The sequence below is a fragment of the Balaenoptera musculus genome, chromosome X (assembly GCF_009873245.2).
Source record: "Balaenoptera musculus isolate JJ_BM4_2016_0621 chromosome X, mBalMus1.pri.v3, whole genome shotgun sequence".
NCBI lineage: Eukaryota > Metazoa > Chordata > Mammalia > Artiodactyla > Balaenopteridae > Balaenoptera > Balaenoptera musculus.
This window is the reverse complement of record NC_045806.1, coordinates 91,004,486-91,028,813: the sequence shown is the minus strand read 5'-3', so window position 1 is coordinate 91,028,813 and position 24,328 is coordinate 91,004,486. Positions and strand designations below refer to the sequence as shown.

The window sequence follows — 24,328 nt, the reverse complement described above, 5'->3', positions numbered from 1 at the left end:
GGGTGCTACCACATTAAATTACTCTATATTTAAAGAAACATTAGGATTGATTGTTGAGTATATTTCAACCTATGAAAATGCAGACTCCAGTCACCCTTTTCTGAGAAAGACACCAGGGAGGTCCCTAAACCCCTGAGGCTTATTATGTTGTGAATAATTCCCTCTTCCTGGGCAGTAATCACCACAGTCTCGAGTCTAACAGACTTCACTTTGCTAGTAGAGAACCAGCTTCTGTTTCAGCCAGACTTGTAATCAGGCCTTTATGCTGTTTTCATTTACGCTTCAATCCATCAAATTGGCTTTGGAATGTGGAATTTTTGCACTCAGCCTTTATTTTCCATTATGTGTTCCAGTTCTGAATGCCAGAAATAAATGGCCATTTGGCCACTGGTTAGCTGCCAACAGAGCATAGCTATATCCTAATTAAGAATTACTTTGTGTGTTATGCCAGCCTGCTGAGCTGGCAGATGGACATTGACCCGAAAGGGTGAAGACCTCCACTTTCTGTAACTGTAATTCTGTAACAGCTTCATCCCCCTGAGTCTTGAAGACTCTCAAAATGTACACATCAAGCCCTCTGGCAGGTATTAGAAGAAGAAAGGGAAAGGGTCTAACATTTATGGAGTACCTCCTATGTGCCAGGGGCTGCACATTCATAATTAACGTCTCACTTCATGCAATCCCCATGCTAACACCAGGTAGTCAGGTACTACTCATGTTAGCCCCATTTTATAGACAAGGATACTCAAGTTCAGGGAGGTTAAGTAAGCATGGTCATATAGCTAGTAGATGCTAGACCTAGTATTTAAGCCAGACCTAGCAGAATGTGGAACTGATGCTCTTTTTCCTACACCCTGTTGCTTTTCTTAGCAATGGGATCCAGCACTACCTGTTCTCTACCTCTCTCCTTGTCCCTGTGTCCAAGGAAGAGGCCTATTGGTAATTTCACTTACTTTGATATTTTGCCTAGGCGTGGCCGGCCCTCAGTTTTTCTTCTCTTTTCTCACTGCAGTGACTATGATCAAACCCAACGTGCCTGTCCTGACCCCCTCTCTCCCACTTCCCCCACCACAGTAACTTACTAGAACGTTTGTAGTTTACATATTGGATGAATCAGCGCATCACACAGCATTTGAACTCCGAAATCCTTAAGGTCATTTCCACTTAAGTCTAGCAACGTTAGGTTCTCATTTCTATTGAGGACAGAGGCGAGGGCTCCACAGCATGCATCTGTGAGATGACATTCTGCTAGCCTATGGGGGATTGGGGATTCAAGAAAGAAATCGGTTTTACCAAGTTCCACAGTGACCCTCCATTTCATATACAGCCTGGAACAAGAGCCCAGGGTACAAAGAGTCTCTGTGCACTTACCACAAGGTCTGTAGCTTGCAGGAGGGGTGTTTCAGCCCTTCACACAGCACCTGCATGCCCTCGTCCCCTAAGGCATTGTCACTGAGGTCAAGAACTCGTAGGTGTTCATTGGTGTACAGTGCATTGCACAAATCCTGACAACACTCTCCAGTCAGGTGACAGGTCCACAGTCTGCCAGGAAGTAAGGTAGATAAGGTTGGCATCATTTCATCTGCATTGGGTCACTTTAGGTATTGGGATTACCCATTAGAAAAACACATTAGAAAATCAGAGTGTCGGGCTTCCCTGGTGGTGCAGTGGTTAAGAATCCGCCAGCCAATGCAGGGGACACGGGTTCGAGCCCTGGTCCAGGAGGATCCCACATGCCGCGGAGCAACTAGGCCCGTGCGCCGCAACTACTGAGCCTGCGCTCTAGAGCCCGCGTGCCACTACCACTGAGCCCACGTGCCACAACTGCTGAAGCCCGCACGCCTAGAGCCCGTGCTCTGCAACAAGAGAAGCCACCGCAATGAGAAGCCCGTGCACCACATCAAAGAGCAGCCCCCGCTCGCCACAACTGGAGAAAGCCTGCGCAGCAACGAAGTCCCAAAGCAGCCAAAAATAAATAAATAAATAAGTAAATAAATTTATTTTAAAAAGAAAAGAAAAGAAAATCAGAGTGTCGTGTAAAAAAAAATCCCTTGGGCCAGGGCCAAACAGAGATTATGGAGAGGGGAAGATTTATTCCCCCTAAATTATCTGGGTCTTCATTTATTGTTTCCTCAGAGATTATATCACCAGGCCAGAAAAAAATCATTTAATTTTGGGAGTTGCTGAAACATCAAGGAACTCTGCCTGCGGCTTTTGTCCATGATACTTACGCCAGATCCTTTAACTGACAGTCAGGCTGTTTTAATCCTTCACACAGCAATTTCAGTCCCAAATCTTCAATTTTGTTATTAATTAGAAGCAGCCTTGTCAGGCTCCGGGTAGAGCTCAGGACTTGGGCGAGGGACTCACAACAAGCTGCAGAGAGGGAACATTCGGAAAGCCTGGAGGGATGGGGACACCAAGGTGGCTGTTAACCATGGCAGCAGGGAGTCCCACTGAACCTCAAATGCCAGTGCCCACGAGCAGGACGAGGACAAGCAGACACTTACACAAGATTCTCGATTATACCATCCGCATGCCGCAGACCTTCACAGAGACGCTGTACTCCTGTGTCCCCCAGGGCATTGGCAAACACAAACAGCTCTTTTAAAGTCTGACTCACTTGCAAGAAAGAAGAGAGCTCCACACAGCTAGCATCTGTTAGGTAACATGTGCTCAAGCTACCCAGAGACAAAGAAGAAAAATCAGCCACTGCTGTCCTTTAGCTTCCTGGGAATGTTCTCCCAGCCTCCCCATTTAGCTAAGTCCTAGCTGTCCTTCAAGTTCCAGCTCCTGGCCCACCACTTACACAGAGCCTCCTCCTGAGGTCTCCACCCACAGTGACCTCCTCCCTTTCCCTGGGCTCATCTGGCATTTCTAAATGATTCTACAGTGTTCGGCACTTGATTACACGTTGAACTGTGTTGCTCTCTAACTGTTTCATATCTGTGTGTCCTTAAGGGCAGCCCTGTCACTTGTAGTCCTTCTGATAACTCCATTCACGTCTAGCCCAGTGTTGGGTACATAGTAGTATTCTTTACAGAGTTAACATTTAATTAGCATCACTCCTGTAAACACACAGGATGGCAGTATACTGGAAAGAGCATGGGGTATGGAGATAGATTTTGGAGTCACATCCTGACTATACCACTTTTTAATGGTGTGACCTTGGACAAGTCACTTTTCCCCCCAGTCCTCAAAGTTTCCTCATCTGTACAATGGGGTAAGAAAACCCACCCTATATAGTTATTTCAAGGAGTGAATTATGTGAAATAACTTCTGGCAAGCACCAAGCATAGATCCTGGCACACAGCAGGCATTTAACAAGTTCAATAGTTATAAGATGATGCCAGATGATAGTTCTAAAAAACTTACTCTAGTTTCTCTACTTTACAGTTGGAATGTCTGAGACCCTCACAAAGATACTTCACCCCTGTGTCCCCCAGGGGATTTTCACTCAGGTCCAGCTCAGTGAGGTTTGGATTGCAAATGAGAACAGAGGCAAGGTATCTGCAAATAGTCTCTGAGCTTCCAGGGAGAAAGCTAGCACACAACCTGGAGAGAAAGAAAGATGAACAGACACAGAATTGGCCACTTTATCATCCTACTCCCTACCCGCAAAACATCATGAGCAAAGAAAATACAGGCTCACCCATACGAGACCCCCCAACCCTGAATATGTCACAACCCCCTTTTACCCATGAAGAGGGACTTGTACGTTGCTCCCACAACACTGTGTCCCCCAATGAGAACTCAAAACATGTTGACTGCCCCCAAAAAGAAAAGAATTGGGAGAAAATATCAACACAACCTAATCTCATTTTAATTCCCTGCATGGATTTTAGCACTCTATCTCATATCTTCTTTCGAATCACAGGGGAAAATGCTATAATCATCCTTAATAAAGTTTACCGTCAAAAGATCTTTCCTTTCCTTTTCTTTTATCTGTAAGTTCATTACTAATTAATTTGCCGTCCTTAGAGAGACCCAGCTCATCACCATCATCCATATAACATTTCTTCTCTGGCACAAAGAGTGGTTTTTTACTGACCTTCCTGTCTTCTCAATCTTTGTTTCTCCATATTAGGTAGTCCAATTCCTTGAACTATTTCCCATCAACTTTCTCTTCCATCACTATCAAGAATTTCTATGATATACATTACAACCTCTGAGTCTTCAATTTTCTCTTGAGTTACCAGGCTCCAAACTCAGTCTTGAAGAGGGCTCATAAGGACACCACGTATCTATATTTCCCCAACTTGGAAATTTTAAATAGAGGTATTTTGCCAAAAAAATGAGGTTCAAAGTGGATTTAGAAAGCTTTAATGCTAAAGAGCTTTTACTTTAGAAAACCCCACATATATATTGTGATTGTTAATTTTATGTGTCAAGTAGTTGGCTAGGTCATGGTACCAAGATATTTGGTCAAACATTATTCTAGATGTTTCTGTGAAGGTACTTTTTAGATGAAATTAACATTTAAATCAGTACACTTTGAGTAAAGTAAACTACCCTCCATAATGTGGGTGAGCCTCATCCAATCAGTTGAAAGTTTAACAGAGAAAGACCGACCTCCCAGGAAGAAGATGGAACTCTGCCAGCGGACTACCTTTTGACTTGAACTGCAACACTGGCTCTTCCTTGTGTCTCCAGTCTGCTGGCCTACCCTGCAGATACTGAACTTGACAGCTGCCATAATCCGCGTGAGCCAATTCCTTAAAATAAATCTCTCTATATATTTATACACATCCTTTTGGTTCTGCTTCTCTGGAGAAACCTGACTAATACATATATGGTAAATTTTTTATTATGGTCACTACATGGACTTTGAAGTCAGACACATCTGGGTTTCTACTTGTGCCTTTGCCATGTTATTTAGCCTTTTGAACTTGGGTTTCTGTTTCCTCATCTGCTAAAATGGGGATAGTAATCTGAATCTTTCAGAGCTGTTGTGCGCATTAAAGGAAATCATGTATACAAAGCACTCAGCAGAATGCTTAGCACAAAGTAATTGCTCAGTAAGTGTGGGTTTTCGTTATTGCCACTTTTATTCTTCCTCTCCATGACTCCTTGAAATGTGTTTTGATCTTAGAACATCCATCTTGAGCTGCATATTTTTAAATTTTCTCTTGCAGTATGGAAACTAATAGTGACAACTTACTTGAGCTTCTGTACTTTGCAATTTGGATCTTTTAAGCCTTCACAGAGCAATTTCAAAGCTGAAGCTTCCAGTTTTGTTTCACTAAATTCCAGCTCAGTGAGCCACTGATTGGTGCTGAGAACAGCTGCTAGCGCACCACAAGAAGCAGGAGAGATAAGGCATCGGTACAACCTTCAGAGAACAGAAGAATGACCTCATTACCTTAGTCATGCTCTCCCCCAAAACAAAAGAAATTGACAAAAAAACTACACGAACACAGACAACAAATTCTCCTGCTCTCAGTTACCTCAATGTCTGTAAGATACAGTTTGGCTGTTTTAATCCTTCACACAGAAGCTTCATTCCGGAATCTTCCAGGGTATTTTTCACAAATTCCAAATCTGTCAGATATTGGTTGGTTTCAAATACTAAGGCGAGGTCTCTGCCATAAGAAGCTGTGAGGTGGCAGAAAATCAGTCTGTGTGGAGAAGAAGGCATTTCAGAGAAGAAAATAGAACTCTCTTTAAAGGTACCTGTTTGTCCCTTACCGATGTAATGAATTATTTAAATTCATTCAATAATTAATCTATCAGATGCTTACCACTGTGCTAGATGCTGAAAACACAGAAATAATTAAGATCCAGACCCTGCCCTCAAGGAATGCCCAGTTAATGGGGAAAAAATTAGAAAATCATGGATTATAATACAGTGTGAAAAGTAGTGCAAGTGGTCTGCACAAGGTATCATGGGGACACAGAACGGTGGCACAATTCAGCCTAGCTTGAGGTGGGGTTTGGAGGAGCAAGAAATATTTGTAAGAAGAACCACTACTTGAGTGTTGTTCTGAAAGGGTAATAAAAATTGAACCGGACTTAGATGGATGAGGAGAATGGGAGCGGGGAGAGCAGGAGGCGCTGAGGGACAATCCACTCGTGGAGCAGCCTGAGTGAAAGCCAGGAGGCAAGAGATGGGATGCTTCATTTGAGAAACTGCCAATTATTTGCTATGGCCTACTTTAAAACACTGGAAGATATATATCAAACTGCTAACAATGGTTATCTTCCAGGTTGAAGGGAAGGGTTGGATTACAGGGAGACATTTACTTTCTAGATATTTAGAAATTGTTTACAGTGATCAGAAGTTATCAGGAAAAAAAATATCTTAAAAATCTGAAAAACATAATACATGTTTATTATAAATAATTTTTACAGTAGAGAAAAATATAAAGAATAAAGTTTTTTTGAGAAAGTTCTGTATTCCTACCACCCAAAGATAACCACTGTTAAAATTTTGGTATATAATTTTCCAGATTTTTAATGCATGCATACATATAGCATTATATGTTCTCTGTAACAAATGAAATCACAGAAAGATTTATTTTAAAAGACAAAAACCTTTTCCCAACTTCCCCTCCAACTCCACCTCCCAGAGGTCCCCAGCGTTGAGAGTCTGATGTGTATGCTCCCACTCCTTTCTCCAAGATCATAGAAACATATGCAAACACACACACAGGATTTGTACATTTTACAAAAATGGGACCATAGAAAACATTACTACTTTACATGCTCTTTGTCATTCAGTCCTCATCTTAGGCCCATAGGTAAAAACTGAAATTTAATCATAGCACAAGGTCATGCAGTAAGTGGCAAAGTAGTACTCAACCTGAGGGCTGTCTGGTTTATCCTCTACGCCTGGAAAAACCATTAGAAGTTTAAAGAGACATGGTCAGATCCCTCTGATGCCAGGGTAGGGCAGGAAACAAACCTGGGGTCAGAGGGCTGCAGTGGTCCAGGGAATAAATTGCCCAGGGGGAGGGGGGAAGGGCTGGAGGTAGAGAAATTCAAGACACGTTTTTGGGGGGGATATGGCCAGGATTTATTACCACTTAGGGTGATGGGGATGAGGCTGTACTCTGACTCCACCTTCTTCCTCCACAAGGTAGCGGAGGCCACTGAGGGATGGGGGCTGTTTCCTGTTCTAGAATATTCCACCTCTAGGAAGGGCGGGCCCACCGAGTGGGACAAACCATTATGGTGGTGGTGGGGGGGGGGGTGTTTGAGACTTTTTGTACTTGATTACAAGCGCTTCACGTTCTTGGTTCTGAATCTTTTCTGACCACTCCTGTTTCTTCCCGCCTGCAAAGACTTTCAACACCGTAGGGAGTTCCCTTATGTCGGGGGTGGGGGGCGGGAATCTTCCTCACGCACCCCACCCACCCCCGCTGTTTCTGGAAGTTGGAACAGTCCAACGGTAAAAGCGGGGAGTGGTAACGCGAGGCTTTCTTTCCTCGGAGCCCTCGGGGAGAAAGACAGAGCGGTTACCCTCTCTTTAAGCGTGGTAGGCCCGTGTTTTCGGCCTGCACCCGCGCTGGCCAGAAGGTGAGGCTTGGCAGGAGGTGTCCTGGGGCAGCGCAAGCCAGTCGGGGGGAGAGCTCTTTACGAGGGGGGGAGGGGGGAAGCAAGCGGAGATGAGGAGACGGAGGGGGAGGGGACAACTGGTTGATTCATCCCCGCAGGGCCAGCCAAGCCCCAAAGGCCCTCAGCCATCATGGCCTTGAAACCCGAGGACCCCAGTAATGGGTTCCAGCATGACATGGTGGTGGCCTTCATCAACGAGAGGATGAGCAGGCACGAGAAAGGCTCTGCGTTCTATCTCAAGAATATACACTTGTCCTGGGCGGAGGTGGAGGACAAGCTCCGGGCCACACTGGAGGATCGTCAGGTGCCCAGCGAGGCCAAAGAGGCCTGTGTCTGGGGCAGCCTGGCCCTGGGCGTGCGCTTTGCCCACAGGCAGAGCCAGTTTTACACGCACAAGGTGCAGTGGCTGCAAGACTTCACCGAACTGCACAGGTCGGCCGCGGAGGCCTTGGTCTCAGACCTGAAGTTGCTCAAGGCACAGCAGGAGGTGGAGCGCAAGGAGGCGGCCTTCCTGCTGCAGCTAGCCCATGCCAGGCTGGCGGAGGTGCAGAGAGAGCGGGACCTCCTGAAGTGGGAGCTGGCGCAGGCAGTAAGATTACTGTGACTTGGTCCCTGGCCCGTCCCGGGACCCGCCCCCAGTCCCGTTCGCCGCTCCCCCGCCCCCCCCCCAGTCCCGTTCGCCGCTCCCCCGCCCCCCCCCACACTCCCCCCTGCCCCCCCCCCCGCCCCCAGTCCCGTTCGCTGCTGCGCCACCCCCGCCACCACCACCCCCCCCCGCCCCCAGAACAGGTGTCAGATCTGCTCACTTCTCTCCAGGAGCTGGTTGCAAAGGGACCAGGCCTGGCCACTGCCAGTGGGACCGGGGCAGAAGGAGCAGGTGAGGAGGAAGAGGAGGCAGGGGCCACTGCTCCTACTGCAGCCGCTTTTGGAGCCACAGAAGGAGGAGGAAGACAGAAGGGTGTGGAATGGTCAGAAGCTGCCGAGGGAGCAGAGGAGCTGCGCGGAGACCTTATGCAGCTTCCCGGAGTTGGGAACCAGAAAATTTACACCTTTGGTGGGCAGAGGGAGGGAGATCTCAGGTCCGTGGGCCCACCCATGCTTTATTTATATGGGATAGCAAAGTCCGGGTCCACAGCCTCACAGGAACCCCCTCCTGTCCAGCTCCCTGCCTCATTCCCATCCTCACACTCACGCCCCTTATTCTCCTTCCCAGACGCACCCACACCATCCCCACCAGCAGCGCCGTTCACAGCAGGAGCTCCATCTCAGAGGTCTCCCCGCTGGGGGCCCTCTGATTCTAGCCTGCGGTCTGATGTGGGGGGCCAGGGAATGGGCCCTCAAGAACCACAAAGAGACGGGAGGGACTCTGATTCCCACCAGCAGGGGACACCTCCAGTACTTCGAAGGCCAACAGGCTGCCCTTGGTGTAAAGTGAATTTTTCAGGGCAGAAAACTTGCTTCCACTGTGGGAGGGGAATCTGGCTATAAAACCTTTGAATTCAGAAATGTGAAACAGAATAGAAATGTACCCTGATGGGAAATCCGTTTTCAGTGGGAGGGGAGGGGGAGGGGAGGGGGAGGGCTTGGGAGGGGGGAATGAAAGGGTGGGTGGGTGGGTGAATGGGGCAAGGGAGCTGTGAGAGAGGACGGGAAATGGGGTGGAAGGTAGGGTATGGGGTGGTGGCTGGGGAAGTTGTAGATTGGGGGCTTAGGGGGAGAGAGACCTAGAGAGACAGACGTGTTTTGATGACCCTCTTTGTGTTCCAGAGCATTAGTACTTGACACCCCAGAACTACTGCCGCTTCTGTGTGTGTCTCCCCCCAACTCTAGCATCTGGTGGACCTGGGCAGACAATATATAACACCCCCGTCTCTGCTTCCCCCCCCACCCCTGAAACTAGACTGTAGATGACTGGAGCAGGAGTGGACATTTGACCCATCCTGAGCCAAACAGATCCTCACACTAGAGAATCTGAACAGAGAGGCAGATTTCATAGCCAGGATGGTGTCGGGCAATGAAGCAGTGGGTCACTGGGAGTCAGGGGCAAGGTCGGAGTCATGGACACCGAGGCCACAGCTGAGGCCTGGCCTTGGATGTGGGGGAACAGAACCGCGTGCTTTACAAAGGCCCAGTGCCCTTTAGAGAATCACAGTCTGAGGCCCCAGGGAGCAGAGAGACAGAGAAGCCGAGAGGAGTTGATCCCGTGACCCCAGACGTGCAGAGTGGCAGCCCGACCACTTTTCACTTCCTGCAGTTGTGCTGAGTGAAAATCCACTTTACACAGATCCTTTTTTCTTTAAGCTAACTTGAGAGGGTCCTTGGTCTGGGCAACCAGATTATTGCCAAGCCAGAAATTTACACCAGAAGAGCAGTTGCAAACCACAAACCATCAAAGGAAATGTCGGAATTGGCAGGGGCGGTGCATCAGGGAGTGATGGGTAGTGAGTGGGGATTCCTGCATCCCAAGTCTCCAGCAATGAACTGGCCAGGAAGCTCATTCATGTTCTGAGCGAGTTATATCATGAGAAGCAAAACAGGCCTGGGGTTAACCCCGGGCTTACAACAGGGCCACCCCTAGAGGAATCCTTCAGGGCTGCATAGAGAGGACGCCAGCACGAGCTGCAGACGAGGACTGCTATGGTCGTTCAGCCCCATGACAGGAGAAGCCTCCCCAGCCCCCAGTGGGGAAGCAGCAGTGGGGGTATGGGGTGGGGAGGGGTACGGGGCAGTGGGATGGAGGGCGTTTATGTCTTTATATGCTTTGGTGTTGTGTAAAGTAAAATAAATGCTCACAAAAATACAAAAAATAAAAGTAAGTGAATTTACTGGCTCGGGTGAGTTTGGAAAGGCTACCTCTTCCTCTGGGGCAGAAGGGAAGGAAAGCAGACACCGATCTGTGTGGCGAGGAGGTGGGAAACCAAGCAGGCTCCTGTCTGTGTGTGTACGATGTGGACAGACAAGCAGACAAGACACCTGAGAGTGAGCGAGGATGTAAAGGTCCAGGTGGGGGGTGGGGGGTGGGGGCTTCAGAGCAGTGGCACTTGGGGGAATAATTGCAGAGGAGGATGGGGGTGGGGAACGGAGGGAGAGAAAAGGAAACCAAGGGGAAAGACAATGGGAGTCTGGAAGGATAAAGGCAGGGGAGTGGGGTAGGGCCAGGACGGGCATCAGACACAAACTCTTGGGTTTTACAGCCTGACACCCACTTGCTACAGCAAAAACAGCACATACAAAAGGAGAAGAGGCAGGAGGGGTTGGCAGGGATCGCTGCCTGACTCCCTTACCCCTTCTAGGCTTGTAGCGTTATCTTTTCATCAGCTGGGAGTGTAATTTCTAGCAACCCAGTCTTTACCTGCAAATACCTAAGAGTTTAAAGGAAAGTTCAACTTACTTCAGGTCTTTGACTTTACAGTATGGGTTACGCAGTGCTTGGCAGAGCAAGTGTAGTGGAGAGACTGGCAAATTATGCAGCTGGAAGGGCCTAAAAGAGATGAGAAAGCAAAAATAAAATGATTAAAAACAAAATTTTAAATAAAAGGCTTATTTTGGCTTCTGTTGCCATCTTAGTACTAATTTACAAAAACCTTAGGAGGTATTACCCCATTTTGCAGATACGGAAATTAAGGCACAAAAAGGTAATTTGCCCAAGGTCACATAGGAACAGAATGAAGGTCAGTACTCAGGTCTGTCTGACTCCAAAGCCAAAGCCATGGTATTGTATGCCAGGCACCGAGGTAAACACTTTACACACAGAATTTATCTTATCTGGTCCTTAATCCAATGACAGGTATTGTAATCACCATTTTGCAGATGCTCAGAGAGGTCAAGTGACTTGCCCAAGCTATCTGTACACTGTAACTGATTCTTGGTTGTCAGTACTAATAGAAGAATTAACGACAATAATTGAGAACTAGGAAAGTTCAATACAGTTGACCTTTGAACAATATGGGGGTTAGGGGTACCAACACCCCCACAGTTGAAAATCCACGTAAAACTTCACAGTGAGCCCTCTCTATCCCTCCATATCGGAGGTTCTGCATCCGAGGATTCAACCAACCTCAATCCTATAGTACTGTAGTACACATTTATTGAAAAAAATCCCCATGTAAGTGGACCTGCGCGGTTCAAATCTTTGTTGTTCAAGGACCAACTGCAGTAAACTCTCACTTAGTCAACACGCTTGGGAAAAGTGGGTGTTTTTGTGGGTTTTTTTGGGGGGGGTTTAAACTTTGAAAAGAATTTAAGCCTTCTGATGAAAGCAATGGGGTTGAAGGATGGGGACTCCATCTAAGGCTGATTTTCTGGAAACCCAAAATGAACTAGAAGCCCCTTTGTGTTTCCATCAGTGCTTAAAATCTCTCAATGTATATTGTCCATTATTTTACTTTATAATATACAGTTGGATTGAAGCTGTCATGAATTCATGAAGACACTGTAGCCAAAGTGCTTCGTAATTCCAAGTCCACGTAACTTCTCATACCCCTTCCCCTCTGGTCCCAAAGTCTTGCTGCACCTCACTTCCCCTCCTCACTTTCCACAAACACACCTATGCCATGCTCAATTCCACCTCTATGCTACTGCCCACTGAGGAACTAACAATTACCAGAGAAAAGACTCGGGTTAACTCACTTCCCAAGTTGAGCTTTCTGCCCACTCCTGTCTCCTTCTCAAGGTCCCCTACCCCTCCCCTGGCCCCACAACTAAATGAGAGGCACTGTCCATATTAACCTGAGTACTGAGAACAGACTTATGACCAGTGGCATTTTCCAGACAATGCAGGTATAAGTCTTCTTGGCTGCTTTAGTAAGTCAGTAGAGCTGTATTTTGTAGTCTACAGAGTACATACTGTGTAAGTGGTTTACCTAAGCCTCTTTGAACTCCAGCTCTCAACTCTCCATGTAGGTGTGAGTCTAGCAGAAAGAACCCAGGCTTTATAGCAATATACACAGGAGTGCAGCTCTGTCCCTTACCAACCTGGAGCTCTTTGAGGCCTCACTGATGAAGTATATGTAGAGAAGAGTGAGGACCAATTGAACATTAAGTTTACAACCTTTTCCAGAATAGTCATCAACACCAAAATAGCAGAGTCTTCAATGATAATCTTAATGATTTATATGCTCATAACTTTTTATAATTATAAAGCACCTTCACAGAGAGACAGTGAAGACTAATAGACACACACACTCACATACACACACTTACAGTGGCTAGCACAGTGCCTGGCACATAGTTAAGTTCTCACAAATGTCAGCTTTCCCTCAGTGTCTACCTTGGCCAGTGTTCAATATGTGATAGATACTCAATAAATCCTTATTGTGTTGATTGACATACAATATGGAAAGCAGAGATAATTCAATTTATTTATTGACAATGCTAGAAATGATTATGTGCCTGAATACTTGAAATAAACAAGAAGGCCTATCATTTCTGTAGGCCAAAACACTGGTGAAAAGACATTAGTATACTCACTGATTAAGTGTCAAGGTTGGTGGCATGAATGCTGAAGCTCGATCTTCCTCCTCAAATCCAAGTAGGTGCTGACACTTCAGAGACACTGACAGGTGACTATGACTGCTTTTTACACAGAATGACATAGCCAGAATGTCCATTTTTGTATAGGTAGGTTGAAGCAGTATAATTGACCCTAAATCATCAATTATCCTTTTTGCATATTCTTCTTCCTGAATCTCATACAAACAGTGAAACAAGTCCATTGGCTCAATCTGTAACCTAGAAGATTTATCCTTTATTTCTTTCTCAGTCCACTTCAATAACTCCTCTCGAAGTCCTGGAGAGACTTTTCTCCCAAAGGTAGTTTCCACAGACTTTCCCTTTCCTTTATGTAAGAGGCCAAATAAGAACTGTATTGTTAATGATGAAAACCCTTTTCCATATTGTTGGAATATTTCTTGCCACGTTTTCCCCACTTGATCAAAAAACATCCAGCTGCTGTCATTCTTCAGGGCATAGAACACAGCAGTCAGGAACTCTTGGAAACTGAAGTGAAGGAAAGTATAGACACTGACACCTCCTTCAACTTTTTTCAAAAAGTGATTGAGAAAAGTGCAGTTGGTATCATACACTCCTATCCCATGTCTTCTGAGGTCACTGATTTCAAACAGGACCTGCTGGTTCTGCAGTCCCTCTGCAGCCAAAGAGCAAAGGCCCCACAGGCAACTCTGTCCCTTCCACACCGAGATGCCTGTAAGGGTTTTGAGGCACTTGGAAAAGTAGAACAGATACACATCAGTCATGGTTTGAAGTGATCTCATAAGAGTCCTGTCACCATCTCCCTGTGACTGCAGGACACTGCAGATCATCCAGGAGATGATGGGAAGAGAAGACATAATGTCAAGGCCTTCATTTTCTCGCAGACCATAAAAAACTCTCATTGCAGCATTAGCACCTGAAAACTGACTCAAGAAATATGCTCTCTTTTCAGCATCTGTAAACCACAGGATCTCTGCCTGGGTAGCTTGTTTTAACAGAGAGTGAAGCTTCTTCATGGCTGTAGGCCGAGCAGTTATTAGGAGGGAGGATTCAGGAAACAGTTTTTTCCTCACGAAACTACATAAGAGGGTCTCTACTGGCTTCCTCTCCAGGGGATTGGCACTAAGATCCTCTTCCTGGTCACCTACAGGGTACTGAAGCTCAGGAAATCCATCAAGAATGAACAGAAGCTTCTCTGGATATACAAGAATAACGTCCAGGATTGGTCCGTCTATATCTTGAAAAGTGTTAGTGATCAGGTCAGCAGCACTAAGGTTAGCAAAACGGCTTATTTCTCTGCAGTTTACATAGATGAGATAGTCAAATCTGCCTGGAGTAACCATTCCTGCTGCCCAGTCAAACATGAACTTATGCACCACAGCTGTTTTCCCAATCCCAGCACATCCCTGAAGCACCACAGTTTGGGATAAGCTGGAGCCCTCTTCATCAGGATCAAATATATGTTCCATCTCAATAAAATTATTTTGTTGAGGAATTCCGCATGGTGGCTTTTCTGATATACAGTGTTCTTTTACAACAAGCAGTCGTGACTCTATATGCTTGCCATGGTGATAACATTTGTCAACTCCTTTTTTTAGGTATTTTTCTTTTAGATGTTTTCTAAATACTTTCCTGTAATCTAATGGGGTGACACCAAGAGTCAGTAATCACAGAATCCTAGACAACAATACAAACAACAACTATAACTAATACTACCATCACCACCATCTCTACTCAGATGTTTCAAAGGCTCCTCAAACTTCACGCATCTGAGCTCTTGATTTCTATTCCACTGCCCGCCCCCCCCAAAAAAACCCTCCTCAGGGCTCAGAAAAATGTTAGGATTCATTACTTCTTTTTTTTCCCTTGACTCCTCCACATCCATTTAGCAAGGCCTATCATTTATATCTCCAAAATAAGCCTCCAATCCATTTATTTGCCACTACAACCTCAAATACCACCCAAGTACAAGGCACTATCAATCAACTCTTTCCTGGACTGCTGAAACAGCCTCTATGGCTCCTCTCCACACAAGCAGCCAACGTGATCTTCTAAAACTATCAATTACATCACGTCACTGCCATGGCCCAAAACTTTTCAAGAGCTTTTCATTGCACTTGATATAAAATCCAAAATCCTTACCTCATCCTACAAGGTCTGCTACGATCTGGGCCCTATCTACCTTCACTCCCCAGCCTTTTATATCACTCTTCTTCTCAGTCCCTATACTAAAGCCACACCGGCTTACTTTTAGTTCCTCACAAATGCCATGTTCTTTCCCACTTCCAGGCCTTTCCACCAGCTATTCTCTCTGCCTGGAACACACTTCTTCCTGCTCTTCCCATGGAGATCCCCTTCTCATCCTTCAGACCTTAAACATTACTTCCTAGAAGAAGACTTCCCTGACCACCCAGTTTAAAGCAGATCCTCTCTACTATACCCTCTCCCAGGACCCTGTTTTCCCTTTATAGCACTTAGCACAATTTACAATTGTCTTGTTTATTTTTTTCATTATCTGTCTTTCCCACTAACCTACATGAAAACAGGGACCTTGTCTGTCTTTTTCATCATAGTACCCTAAGTACCTAGCTGGTGCCTGGAACATGGTAGACACTCAATATTTGTTGAAAATGGCTATAAATGCTTGCTTTTGAATTAAAAACAAGCCATTTATTATGCCTATTCTGTGTCAGATACTGTACTAGGCCCTTTACATACATTTTTTTAAAATTTAATCATCATAATAATCCCATGAAGTAGGTATTGTCCAGATTTTATAGTTGAGGAAACTGAAAACTTATAACCAGGGTTATACATTCATGGGTGTGCAATCTGTGCTTAGGCCTCGTGCTCAGAGGATCCATACTTGGTGTAATGCTCTGCTGTTCCTATCTTGAAATTCTTAATAATTTTTGAACAAGGAATCCTGTCTTTTCATTTTGCACCATACCCCATAAATATGTAGCCAGTCCTGCTTATAGCATTGGGTAACTTGTCCAAGGTTCGACAGCTAGTAAATGGCAGAGACTTCAATTAAAACTCAGGTTTGTCTGAAGCCATGGCCTATATGCTTAAATACTATACTACGTAGTTTTTCACTTTCTGCAACTAGAAAAAATAATCCAAGGAGTCAGTTATCAAGTTCAAACTTCTGTTAAGTGAATATCTAAGCTAGTATTTTCCAAATAAGTTTCTCGTGTAACATTTTTGCAAGATATTAATAGGAGAGCTGTGAAAAAGGTGTCCAGTGGTCAAATAAGGTAAGGGGAATGCACCTTCTATCCCATTTTAGAGTTTCTCAATACATATTAGCATATGAAAGGCTCTGAGCGAATCAACAGTTAAAAAAAAAACGGACTGCTTAACTTTGTTTAATCCAGTATTTTCTGGACTTAAATGACTACAGAACCCTTTTTTTTTTTTTTTTTTTAAACATCTTTATTGAAGTATAATTGCCTTACAATGGTGTGTTAGCTTCTGCTTTATAACAAAGTTAATCAGTTATACATATACAATATGTTCCCATTTCTCTTCCCTCTTGCATCTCCCTCCCTCCCACCCTCCCCATCCCACCCCTCTAGGTGGTCACAAAGCACCGAGCTGATCTCCCTGTGCTATGCGGCTGCTTCCCACTAGCTATCTATTTTACATTTGGTAGTGTATATATGTCCATGACACTCTCTCACCCTGTCACATCTCACCCCACCCCCTCCCCATATCCTCAAGTCCATTCTCTAGTAGGTCTGTGTCTTTATTCCCGTCTTGCCACTAAGTTCTTCATGGCTTTTTTTTTTCCTTAGATTCCGTATATATGTGTTAGCATACTGTATTTGTTTTTCTCTTTCTGACTTACTTCACAGAACCCTTTTTTAAAAGCAAAATTATTAACTCCTGGAGAATAGTATTCTGTAGAATGCAGGTTGGGGAATGCTGATCTAGGTAAGTGTTTGCAAACTTTTTCTGTAAAGTTCCATAAACAGATTAGGCTTTTAGGTCTCTGCTGCAATTACAGGCATACCTTGGAGATATTGCGGGTTTAGTTCCAGACCACTGCAGTAAAGCGAATATTGCAATAAAGCAAGTCACACAAACTTTTTGGTTTCCTAGTGCATATAAAAGTTACACTTACACTAACTGTACTGTAGTCTATTAGGTGTGCAAGAGCATTATATCTAAAAAACAATGTACATACCTTAATTAAAAAGTACTTTATTGCAAAAAAAATGCTAATCATCATCTGGCAACACAGGGTTGCCACAAATCTTCAATTTGTAAAGAATCACAATATCTGTGAAGTACAATAAAATGAAGCGCAATAAAACAAGGTATACCTTTACTCAACTCTGCCATATTAGTGTGAAAGCAGCCCTAGACAATATGTAAATGAATGGGCATGGATGGTTCCAGTAAAAGTTTATTTACAAAAACAGGCAGCTGGCTGGATTTGGCCCACTAGCTGTAATTTGTTGACCTCAATCTAGATCATTCCAGAAGCAGACTGATCTATTCTATCCATAAAGTCCTGTACGTCTGGTGCTTGACTACCATCATCAGAGGTCCTCCTAGTATTTGAATATCTATTCTAAATGATATAAAAGTCCTATTTGTTATGACAGTTTGGGACTTCATGAATATTACCAAAAAAACCATTGATTGTTGCTCAGTGAATATGGGGGAAGAAATGGGAGAGGAGTGGGGATGAGTGGGGTTCATGGGAGACACTATTCCCAAAATAGAAAAAGAGTAAATCAGAAAAGACATCTACCTGTAAGCTCCTTCCATGAAAATGAAGCCAGAGAACTTGAAGCAGCTGTGGGAGGAAGAGCTGGGGTTAAGAGTATCGCAAATACACCTTTGTACCAAAACATGAAATACACAGAAATTTAGTCACACTGTTACAGCCATTCATGCTGTTCCCCAAACAGAAATAAAACAAAGAAAGAAAGCCACCTCACATCTATTCTAACTTACCAAAAAGGTATTTCATAGCTAATGTCCAACATGAAGTAAACCTAAGAAATTCCCACACAAATATATTTAGGGTGTAAACATTTATATTTATATGATAAATAAGGAAAATTTTAGGCATGAACTTAAAGGGGCATTCATTATTTGAAGTGACTGTTTCTGGTATTTTGTTTTCCTTTGAACGTTAGCTTATTGCTTCTGTTGGAGCTTCTGTTGAGCCTAACTTGTTAATGAGAAAGAATAAGACATTGTTGATGTTAGTTCGACAGAAATATACAATGACCTACATTCAAATGCACACACACACACACACACACACACACATACACACACACACATCCCTTCACATTCCTATAGGTTTTTAGTACTTGCACACCTTTATAGGCAAGAGTGAGACATAGTTGGGAGCTGTGACTAGGTGTATGGGAGGAAGCAGAGTATGGAGAGGCAGATATTAGAATGTCACAGAAATGGGCAGCAAGTGAGTGGTCTGTTGAAGATAACCAGTTTCTATTCCCCATAACTAAACATTCCTTGGAGTTCAGGAATCAGCCACATGGGGAAGGACTCCAGAAATCTTCACTCTTTACTCTTTTGTGCTGTCTCCTGTGAAAATCTGTGGTTACAGTAAAGGAAGAGACTTAAGAGTCTTTTATGATTATAGATGCTTTGGGGACTATGGAAAACATTATAAACACCAGATGCCTCTTCACAAAAATTGTGGAGAGATTATTAATGGGTAAATTCTGTATCCATGTAATACCTTAATATACATATACCTATACACATACAACACAATTTTAAAGATTCAGAAAAATCCCACAGTCCATGAGGAGAAGTAGGGGAAAGAGAATGAACAAGACTACCTAGATTATACCCTTTTACCTCATTCAGTTACTCACCTTTCTGTTCAGACAATAAGCTCCAGGTGCAAGCAGGTTCCATATCTTTTCGTTTCTTTTGACTGTTCATCCTGGCAAATCAAGAAGACTGTAACCCAAAACAGAAATGATGACTGTAAGGCCTGGTGGAAGCCCAGAGTAAAAAAGTAACTCAAGAAAGACTACTCAAAGCGTCACAGAGCTGGGGAAGAGAGAAGGCCCAGTAACCAAGTAGAGAGCTAGCTGGGACTAGGAGATCACAGGAAGATAGACCAAAATCAACAGTCTTCAGCTTGAAGAGAAAAAAAAAAAACAAAAAAACTAAAGAGAGGATAGAATGTCCACAGACTTTTGAAGAGTACAAATAAGGGAAATGTCAAATTGAGCTCTAAAATGCATTATTAAGGGAAGGATAGGATTTAGGCAGTATACCTCTAATGTTTGTGGTCAAGATAAGAAAGAATGCCTGTGTCCTTCTACAACACAAGTCAATTTGGTACCACTGGTAAAGGGAGAATTCTAAGACAACAGATTAGAATACTGTGGTATAAGAGAAACAGTCTAGAGAGTCAGGAGATCCAAGCCCTAGTTCCATTTCTATAACTATCTACCTATGGACCTTGAGTAAGATTCTTCTACTTTCTGAATCTGTTTTATTATTTTCAAAATGGTGGAGAGAATGTTAGCCCAGGTTTCTTTCCAGGTTGAACATTGTAAGATCAGTGGTCCTAAGTCCCAGTTGCACATTAGAATTACCTTCACACCACCTTCCAGAATTTGTTTTCTTTGTTGCAATATTACTTATCAATTTCTAACACACTTGATTATTTTCTTATGAGTTAGGTTTATTATTCACTTTCAGTATTTCCCCCTTAAATTGAATTATTGGCCCCAATTCTCAGCCCTTGCCATGAACTTGGCAGGTCCACACCAAAGAAGTGGAACTTATTTTCCCACCTCTTATCTTCGAGCTCAACTTTGAAACTTGCTCTGGGTAATGGAGTGTACACAGATGTGACTCAAGTAGGGGCCTGATATGTGCTTGCACAGTTGTACATGCTCCCTCTTGTGATTCTGCCACTGGCATGAGATGAGCCATGAGAGAAACAAGCCCCAGGTAGTCCACTCGTCCAAGGATGAGAAATACATGCAGTAGAGCCACCCCAGTTTACTCATAGTCCTGCAGCAAAAAAAATAGACTCACCCCAGCCCGAATCAGAGTTGCCCAACAGAACCCTGCCTAATCAGCTGAGTCCCAGCTGGCCTCCAGATCGGTGAGAGTAAGTGCTTAATAAATTCTTAACTTTTCGTGCCACTGAGATTTTGTGGTTGTTGTTATGTATTGTTGTGGCAATAGCTAACTAATACATCTTGCTAGAGAGTAAATGCCTAGAAAGTGTTTGACATAGAGAAGACATTCATTAAATGTTCATTGAATAAATTGAATAAATGAATAAAATCTTAAAAATAATACAGTGCCTAGTCTGCATTCCTGATCAATTCAATCAGAATCTTTGATGATGAGGTTTGGCATTGACTTTTTTTTAAGTTCCCAAGGTGATTCGAATACACAGCCAGGGAAAAGAGCCACTGTTCTAAGAATTAGTTATTTTTGATAGAGTGTATTGGTGAAACACACAGGCTTTGGAATCAAACAAACAGATGTGTTCAGGCCCTGACTCTACCACTTACTATGTGACAACCATGGAATTAACATCTCTAAGCCTCAGATTCCTCAGCTATTAAATAGGGATAACAACAGTTTATAACAACAGTTGATCACAACCTTTCTTAAAAGGTTATTATGAGGATTAAATGAAGTATGCATATGAAGTATTCAGTACACTACATGGTACACAGTAAGGGCTCAATAATCCTAAACCATAGCTAATGTTGGCATTGCTGTATCATTTGATAGAGAGTAAAAATGTCTGAACTCAGATAGACCTTACTTAAATTCCATTTCCACTGCTTTCTAGCAAGATGACTTCGAGTAAAGTTACTTAAACTCCTGAGACTACAGTAACCCATCTGTAAAATATGGTGATAATAATAACTACTTCATTATTTTGTTGTGAGGATTAAATAAGATGACACACATAAAACTCTTAGCAGAGGACCACGTGCAATATAAATAATGTTAGAGAAAAATAAGTTGGCATTTATTATAACTGACAGAAAGAAGTTACATTCTATTAAAATCTCCACATAACAACTTCTTATGAGACAGAGTGTTCCCAGCACAGTGTTATATTCCCACATCTTGGGTTCTTTTCCCAGTCACTAGGAACAGCATGTCCTCTAAAAAGTAGAAAAAAATTCTCTAGTTACAGATTACTCCAGTAAGCACTCCTGCCCTCAGGTAATGGAGCTGGAGGGGTACATGGCCACTCACTCTCTTCCTAGGCAATCTCTACGATGTCCATGATTTCAATCATTCCTTACAACTCCTAATTGTTTACCTAAGTCTAGCCCTCTTCTCTCAGATCCAGATTTATTCATCTAAAGGCTTACTCAACATCTCCACTTAGATGCTGACACCTCTCTTTTTCTTACCTCTGTTGGTAACTACTGTTTGGTTTGTCCAGCATTCTTTCATTGATCTTGGTTTTGATAAGATATCCCATATCTCTTAATGGAATAATCAGATTCTCTGTGCCTGAATTTTAAAACCTGAGTGGGGACTATAGAGACTGAGGTTCTGATACCCAAATGCCCCAAGCTTCCTTAGTTCCTGACCTCCCTGAAACCTTGTTTTTGAGCACTCCATGTAGTTTCAAGTAACTCCAGTATCCTTCCAAAAATCTCTATTTTTGCTCAAGTTAAGTTATTCAGAATCAATTTCTATTGCCTGCAACTAAAGAACTCTGACATAGAAATTATACCAGAAACACTAACAACAAACTATCAGAAAGAGAAATTAAGAAAACAATCCCATTCACAGTTGCATCAAAAAGAATAAAATACCTGGGAATAAGTCTACCTAAGGAGATAAAAGACGTGTACTCAGAAAACTATAAGACACTGATGAAACTGAAGATGACACAAAGAGATGGAAAGATATACTGCAATCATGGATTGGAAAAATTAATATTGTTAAAATGACCATATTACCCAAGGCAATCTACAGATTCACTGCAATCCCTATCAAAATACCAATGGCATTTTTCACAGAACAAATATTCTAAAATTTGTGTGGCAATACAAAAGATCCCAATTAGCTAAAATAATCTTGAGAAAGAAAACCAAAACATAAAGTATCATGCTACGTGATCTCAAACTATACTACAAAGCTACAGTAATCAAAATAGTATGGTACTGGCACAAAAACAGACACAGATCAATGGAATACAATAGACAGCCCAGAAATGAACCCACATTTATATGGGCAATTAATCTACAACAAAGGAGGCAAAAATAAACAATGGGGAAAACACAGCCTCTTCAATAAATGGTGTTGGGAAAACTGGACAACTACATTCAAAAGAATCCAACTGGACTACTTTCTCACACCATATACAAAAATAAACTCAAAATAGATTGAAGACTTAAATGTAAGACCTGAAACCATAAAACTTCTAGAAGAAAACATAGGCAGTACACTCTTTGATATCAGTCTTAGCAATATTTTTTTGGATATGTCTCCTCAGGCAAAAGAAACAAGAGCAAGAATCAACAAATGGGACTACATCAGACTAAAAAGCTTTTACACAGTGAAGGAAACTATCAACAAAATGAAAAGGCCACCTGCTGAATGGGAGACAATATTTGCAAATGATATATCCTATAGGGGGTTAATATCAAAAATATACAAAGAACTCATAAAACTCAACATCAAAAAAACAAACAACCCAATTAAAAAATGGGCAGAGGAACTGAATAGCCTTTTTTCCAAAGAAGACATACTGATGGCCAACAAGAATATGAAAAGATGCTCAATATCACTAATCATCAAGGAAATGCAAATGAAAACCACAATGAGATATCACCTCACACCTGTCAGAATGGCTATTATCAAAAAGACAGTAAGGTGTGGTTAAAAAAATTAAAAACAGAACTACCATAAAATCCAGCAATTCCACTTATGGGTATTTATCTGAAGAAAATGAAAACATTAATTAGAAAATACATAAACAACCCTATGTTCATCACAGCACTAGTTTTTTTTTAATTTTTATTGGAGTACAGTTGATTAACAATGTTGTGTTAGTTTCAGGGGTACAGCAAAGTGAATCAGTTATACATATACATATATCCACTCTTTTTTATTTTTTTATTTTTTTATTTTTTCCAGTTTTTTATTTTTTAAAATTTTTTTAACATCTTTACTGGAGTATAATTGCTTTACAATGGTGTGTTAGCTTCTGCTTTATAACAAAGTGAATCAGCTATACATATACATATATCCCCATATCTCCTCCCTCTTGCATCTCCCTCCCACCTTCCTTATCCCACTCCTCTAGGTATCCACTCTTTTTAGACTCTTTTTCCATATAGGCCATTACAGAGTATTGAGTAGAGTTCCCTGTGCTATATAGTAGGTCCGTATTAGTTATCTATTTTATATATAGTAGTGTGTATATGTCAATCCCAATCTTCCAATTTATCCCTCCCCCACACCTTGCCCCCTGGTAATCATAAGTTTGTTTTCTACACCTGTAACTCTATTTCTGTTTTGTAGATAAGTTCATTTGTACCCTTTTTTTAGATTCCACATATAAGTGATATCTTATGATATTTGTCTTTCTCTGTCTGACTTACTTCACTCAGTATGACAATCCCTAGGTCCATCCATGTTGCTGCAAATGGCATTATTTTGTTCTTTTTTATGGCTGAGTAATATTCCATTGTATATATGTACCACGCCTTCTTTATCCATTCCTCTGTTGATGGACATTTAGGTTGCTTACATGTCCTGGCTATTGTAAACAGTGCTGAAATGAACACTGGGGAGCATGTATCTTTTCAATTTATGGTTTTCTCCGGATATATGCCCAGGAGTGGAATTGCTGGATTTTATAGTAGCTCTATTTTTAGTTTTTTAAGGAACCTCCACACTGTTCTCCATAGTGGCCGTACCAGTTTACATTCCCACCAACAGTGTAGGATGGTTCCCTTTTCTCCACACCCTCTCCAGCATTTATTGTTTGTAGATTTTTTGATGATGGCCATTCTGACCGGTGTGAGGTGATATCTCATTGTAGTTTTGATTTGCATTTCTCTAATAATTAGTGATGTTGAGTATCTTTCCATGTGCTTTTTAGCCATCTGTATATCTTCTTTGGAGAAATGTCTACTTAGATAGTCCACCCATTTTCTGATTGGGTTGTTTTTCTGATATTGCATTGCAGCATTATTTATAATACCAAGATATGGAAGAAACCTAAGTTCCCATTGATAGATGAATATATATATATATATAATGGAACATT

At 42.7% G+C, this 24,328-nt stretch overlaps 2 protein-coding genes across 2 annotated transcripts in view; one reads left to right on the top strand and one right to left on the bottom strand.

The window, feature by feature from the left end:
- Positions 1-24,328, bottom strand: part of LOC118888799 (NACHT, LRR and PYD domains-containing protein 12) — a 46,419-nt gene that overhangs the window by 5,152 nt on the left and 16,939 nt on the right. Inside the window, exons 3-13 of the mRNA XM_036840260.1 lie at positions 18,918-18,988; positions 17,813-17,857; positions 13,027-14,686; positions 10,949-11,038; positions 5,448-5,618; positions 5,162-5,332; positions 3,376-3,555; positions 2,511-2,681; positions 2,232-2,402; positions 1,372-1,542; positions 1,083-1,253 (exon numbers count right to left, since the gene is read on the bottom strand). Of these exons, the coding sequence (XP_036696155.1) occupies positions 1,083-1,253; positions 1,372-1,542; positions 2,232-2,402; positions 2,511-2,681; positions 3,376-3,555; positions 5,162-5,332; positions 5,448-5,618; positions 10,949-11,038; positions 13,027-14,686; positions 17,813-17,857; positions 18,918-18,987 (3,071 nt within the window). The 5' untranslated portion in view covers position 18,988. The remainder of the gene's footprint in view (positions 1-1,082; positions 1,254-1,371; positions 1,543-2,231; positions 2,403-2,510; positions 2,682-3,375; positions 3,556-5,161; positions 5,333-5,447; positions 5,619-10,948; positions 11,039-13,026; positions 14,687-17,812; positions 17,858-18,917; positions 18,989-24,328) is intronic.
- On the top strand, positions 7,688-9,045 carry TEX13B (testis expressed 13B). The gene is made up of 2 exons (XM_036840440.1): positions 7,688-8,146; positions 8,290-9,045. The coding sequence occupies exons 1-2, from the start codon at positions 7,688-7,690 to the stop codon at positions 9,043-9,045; spliced, it is 1,215 nt and encodes a 404-aa protein (XP_036696335.1).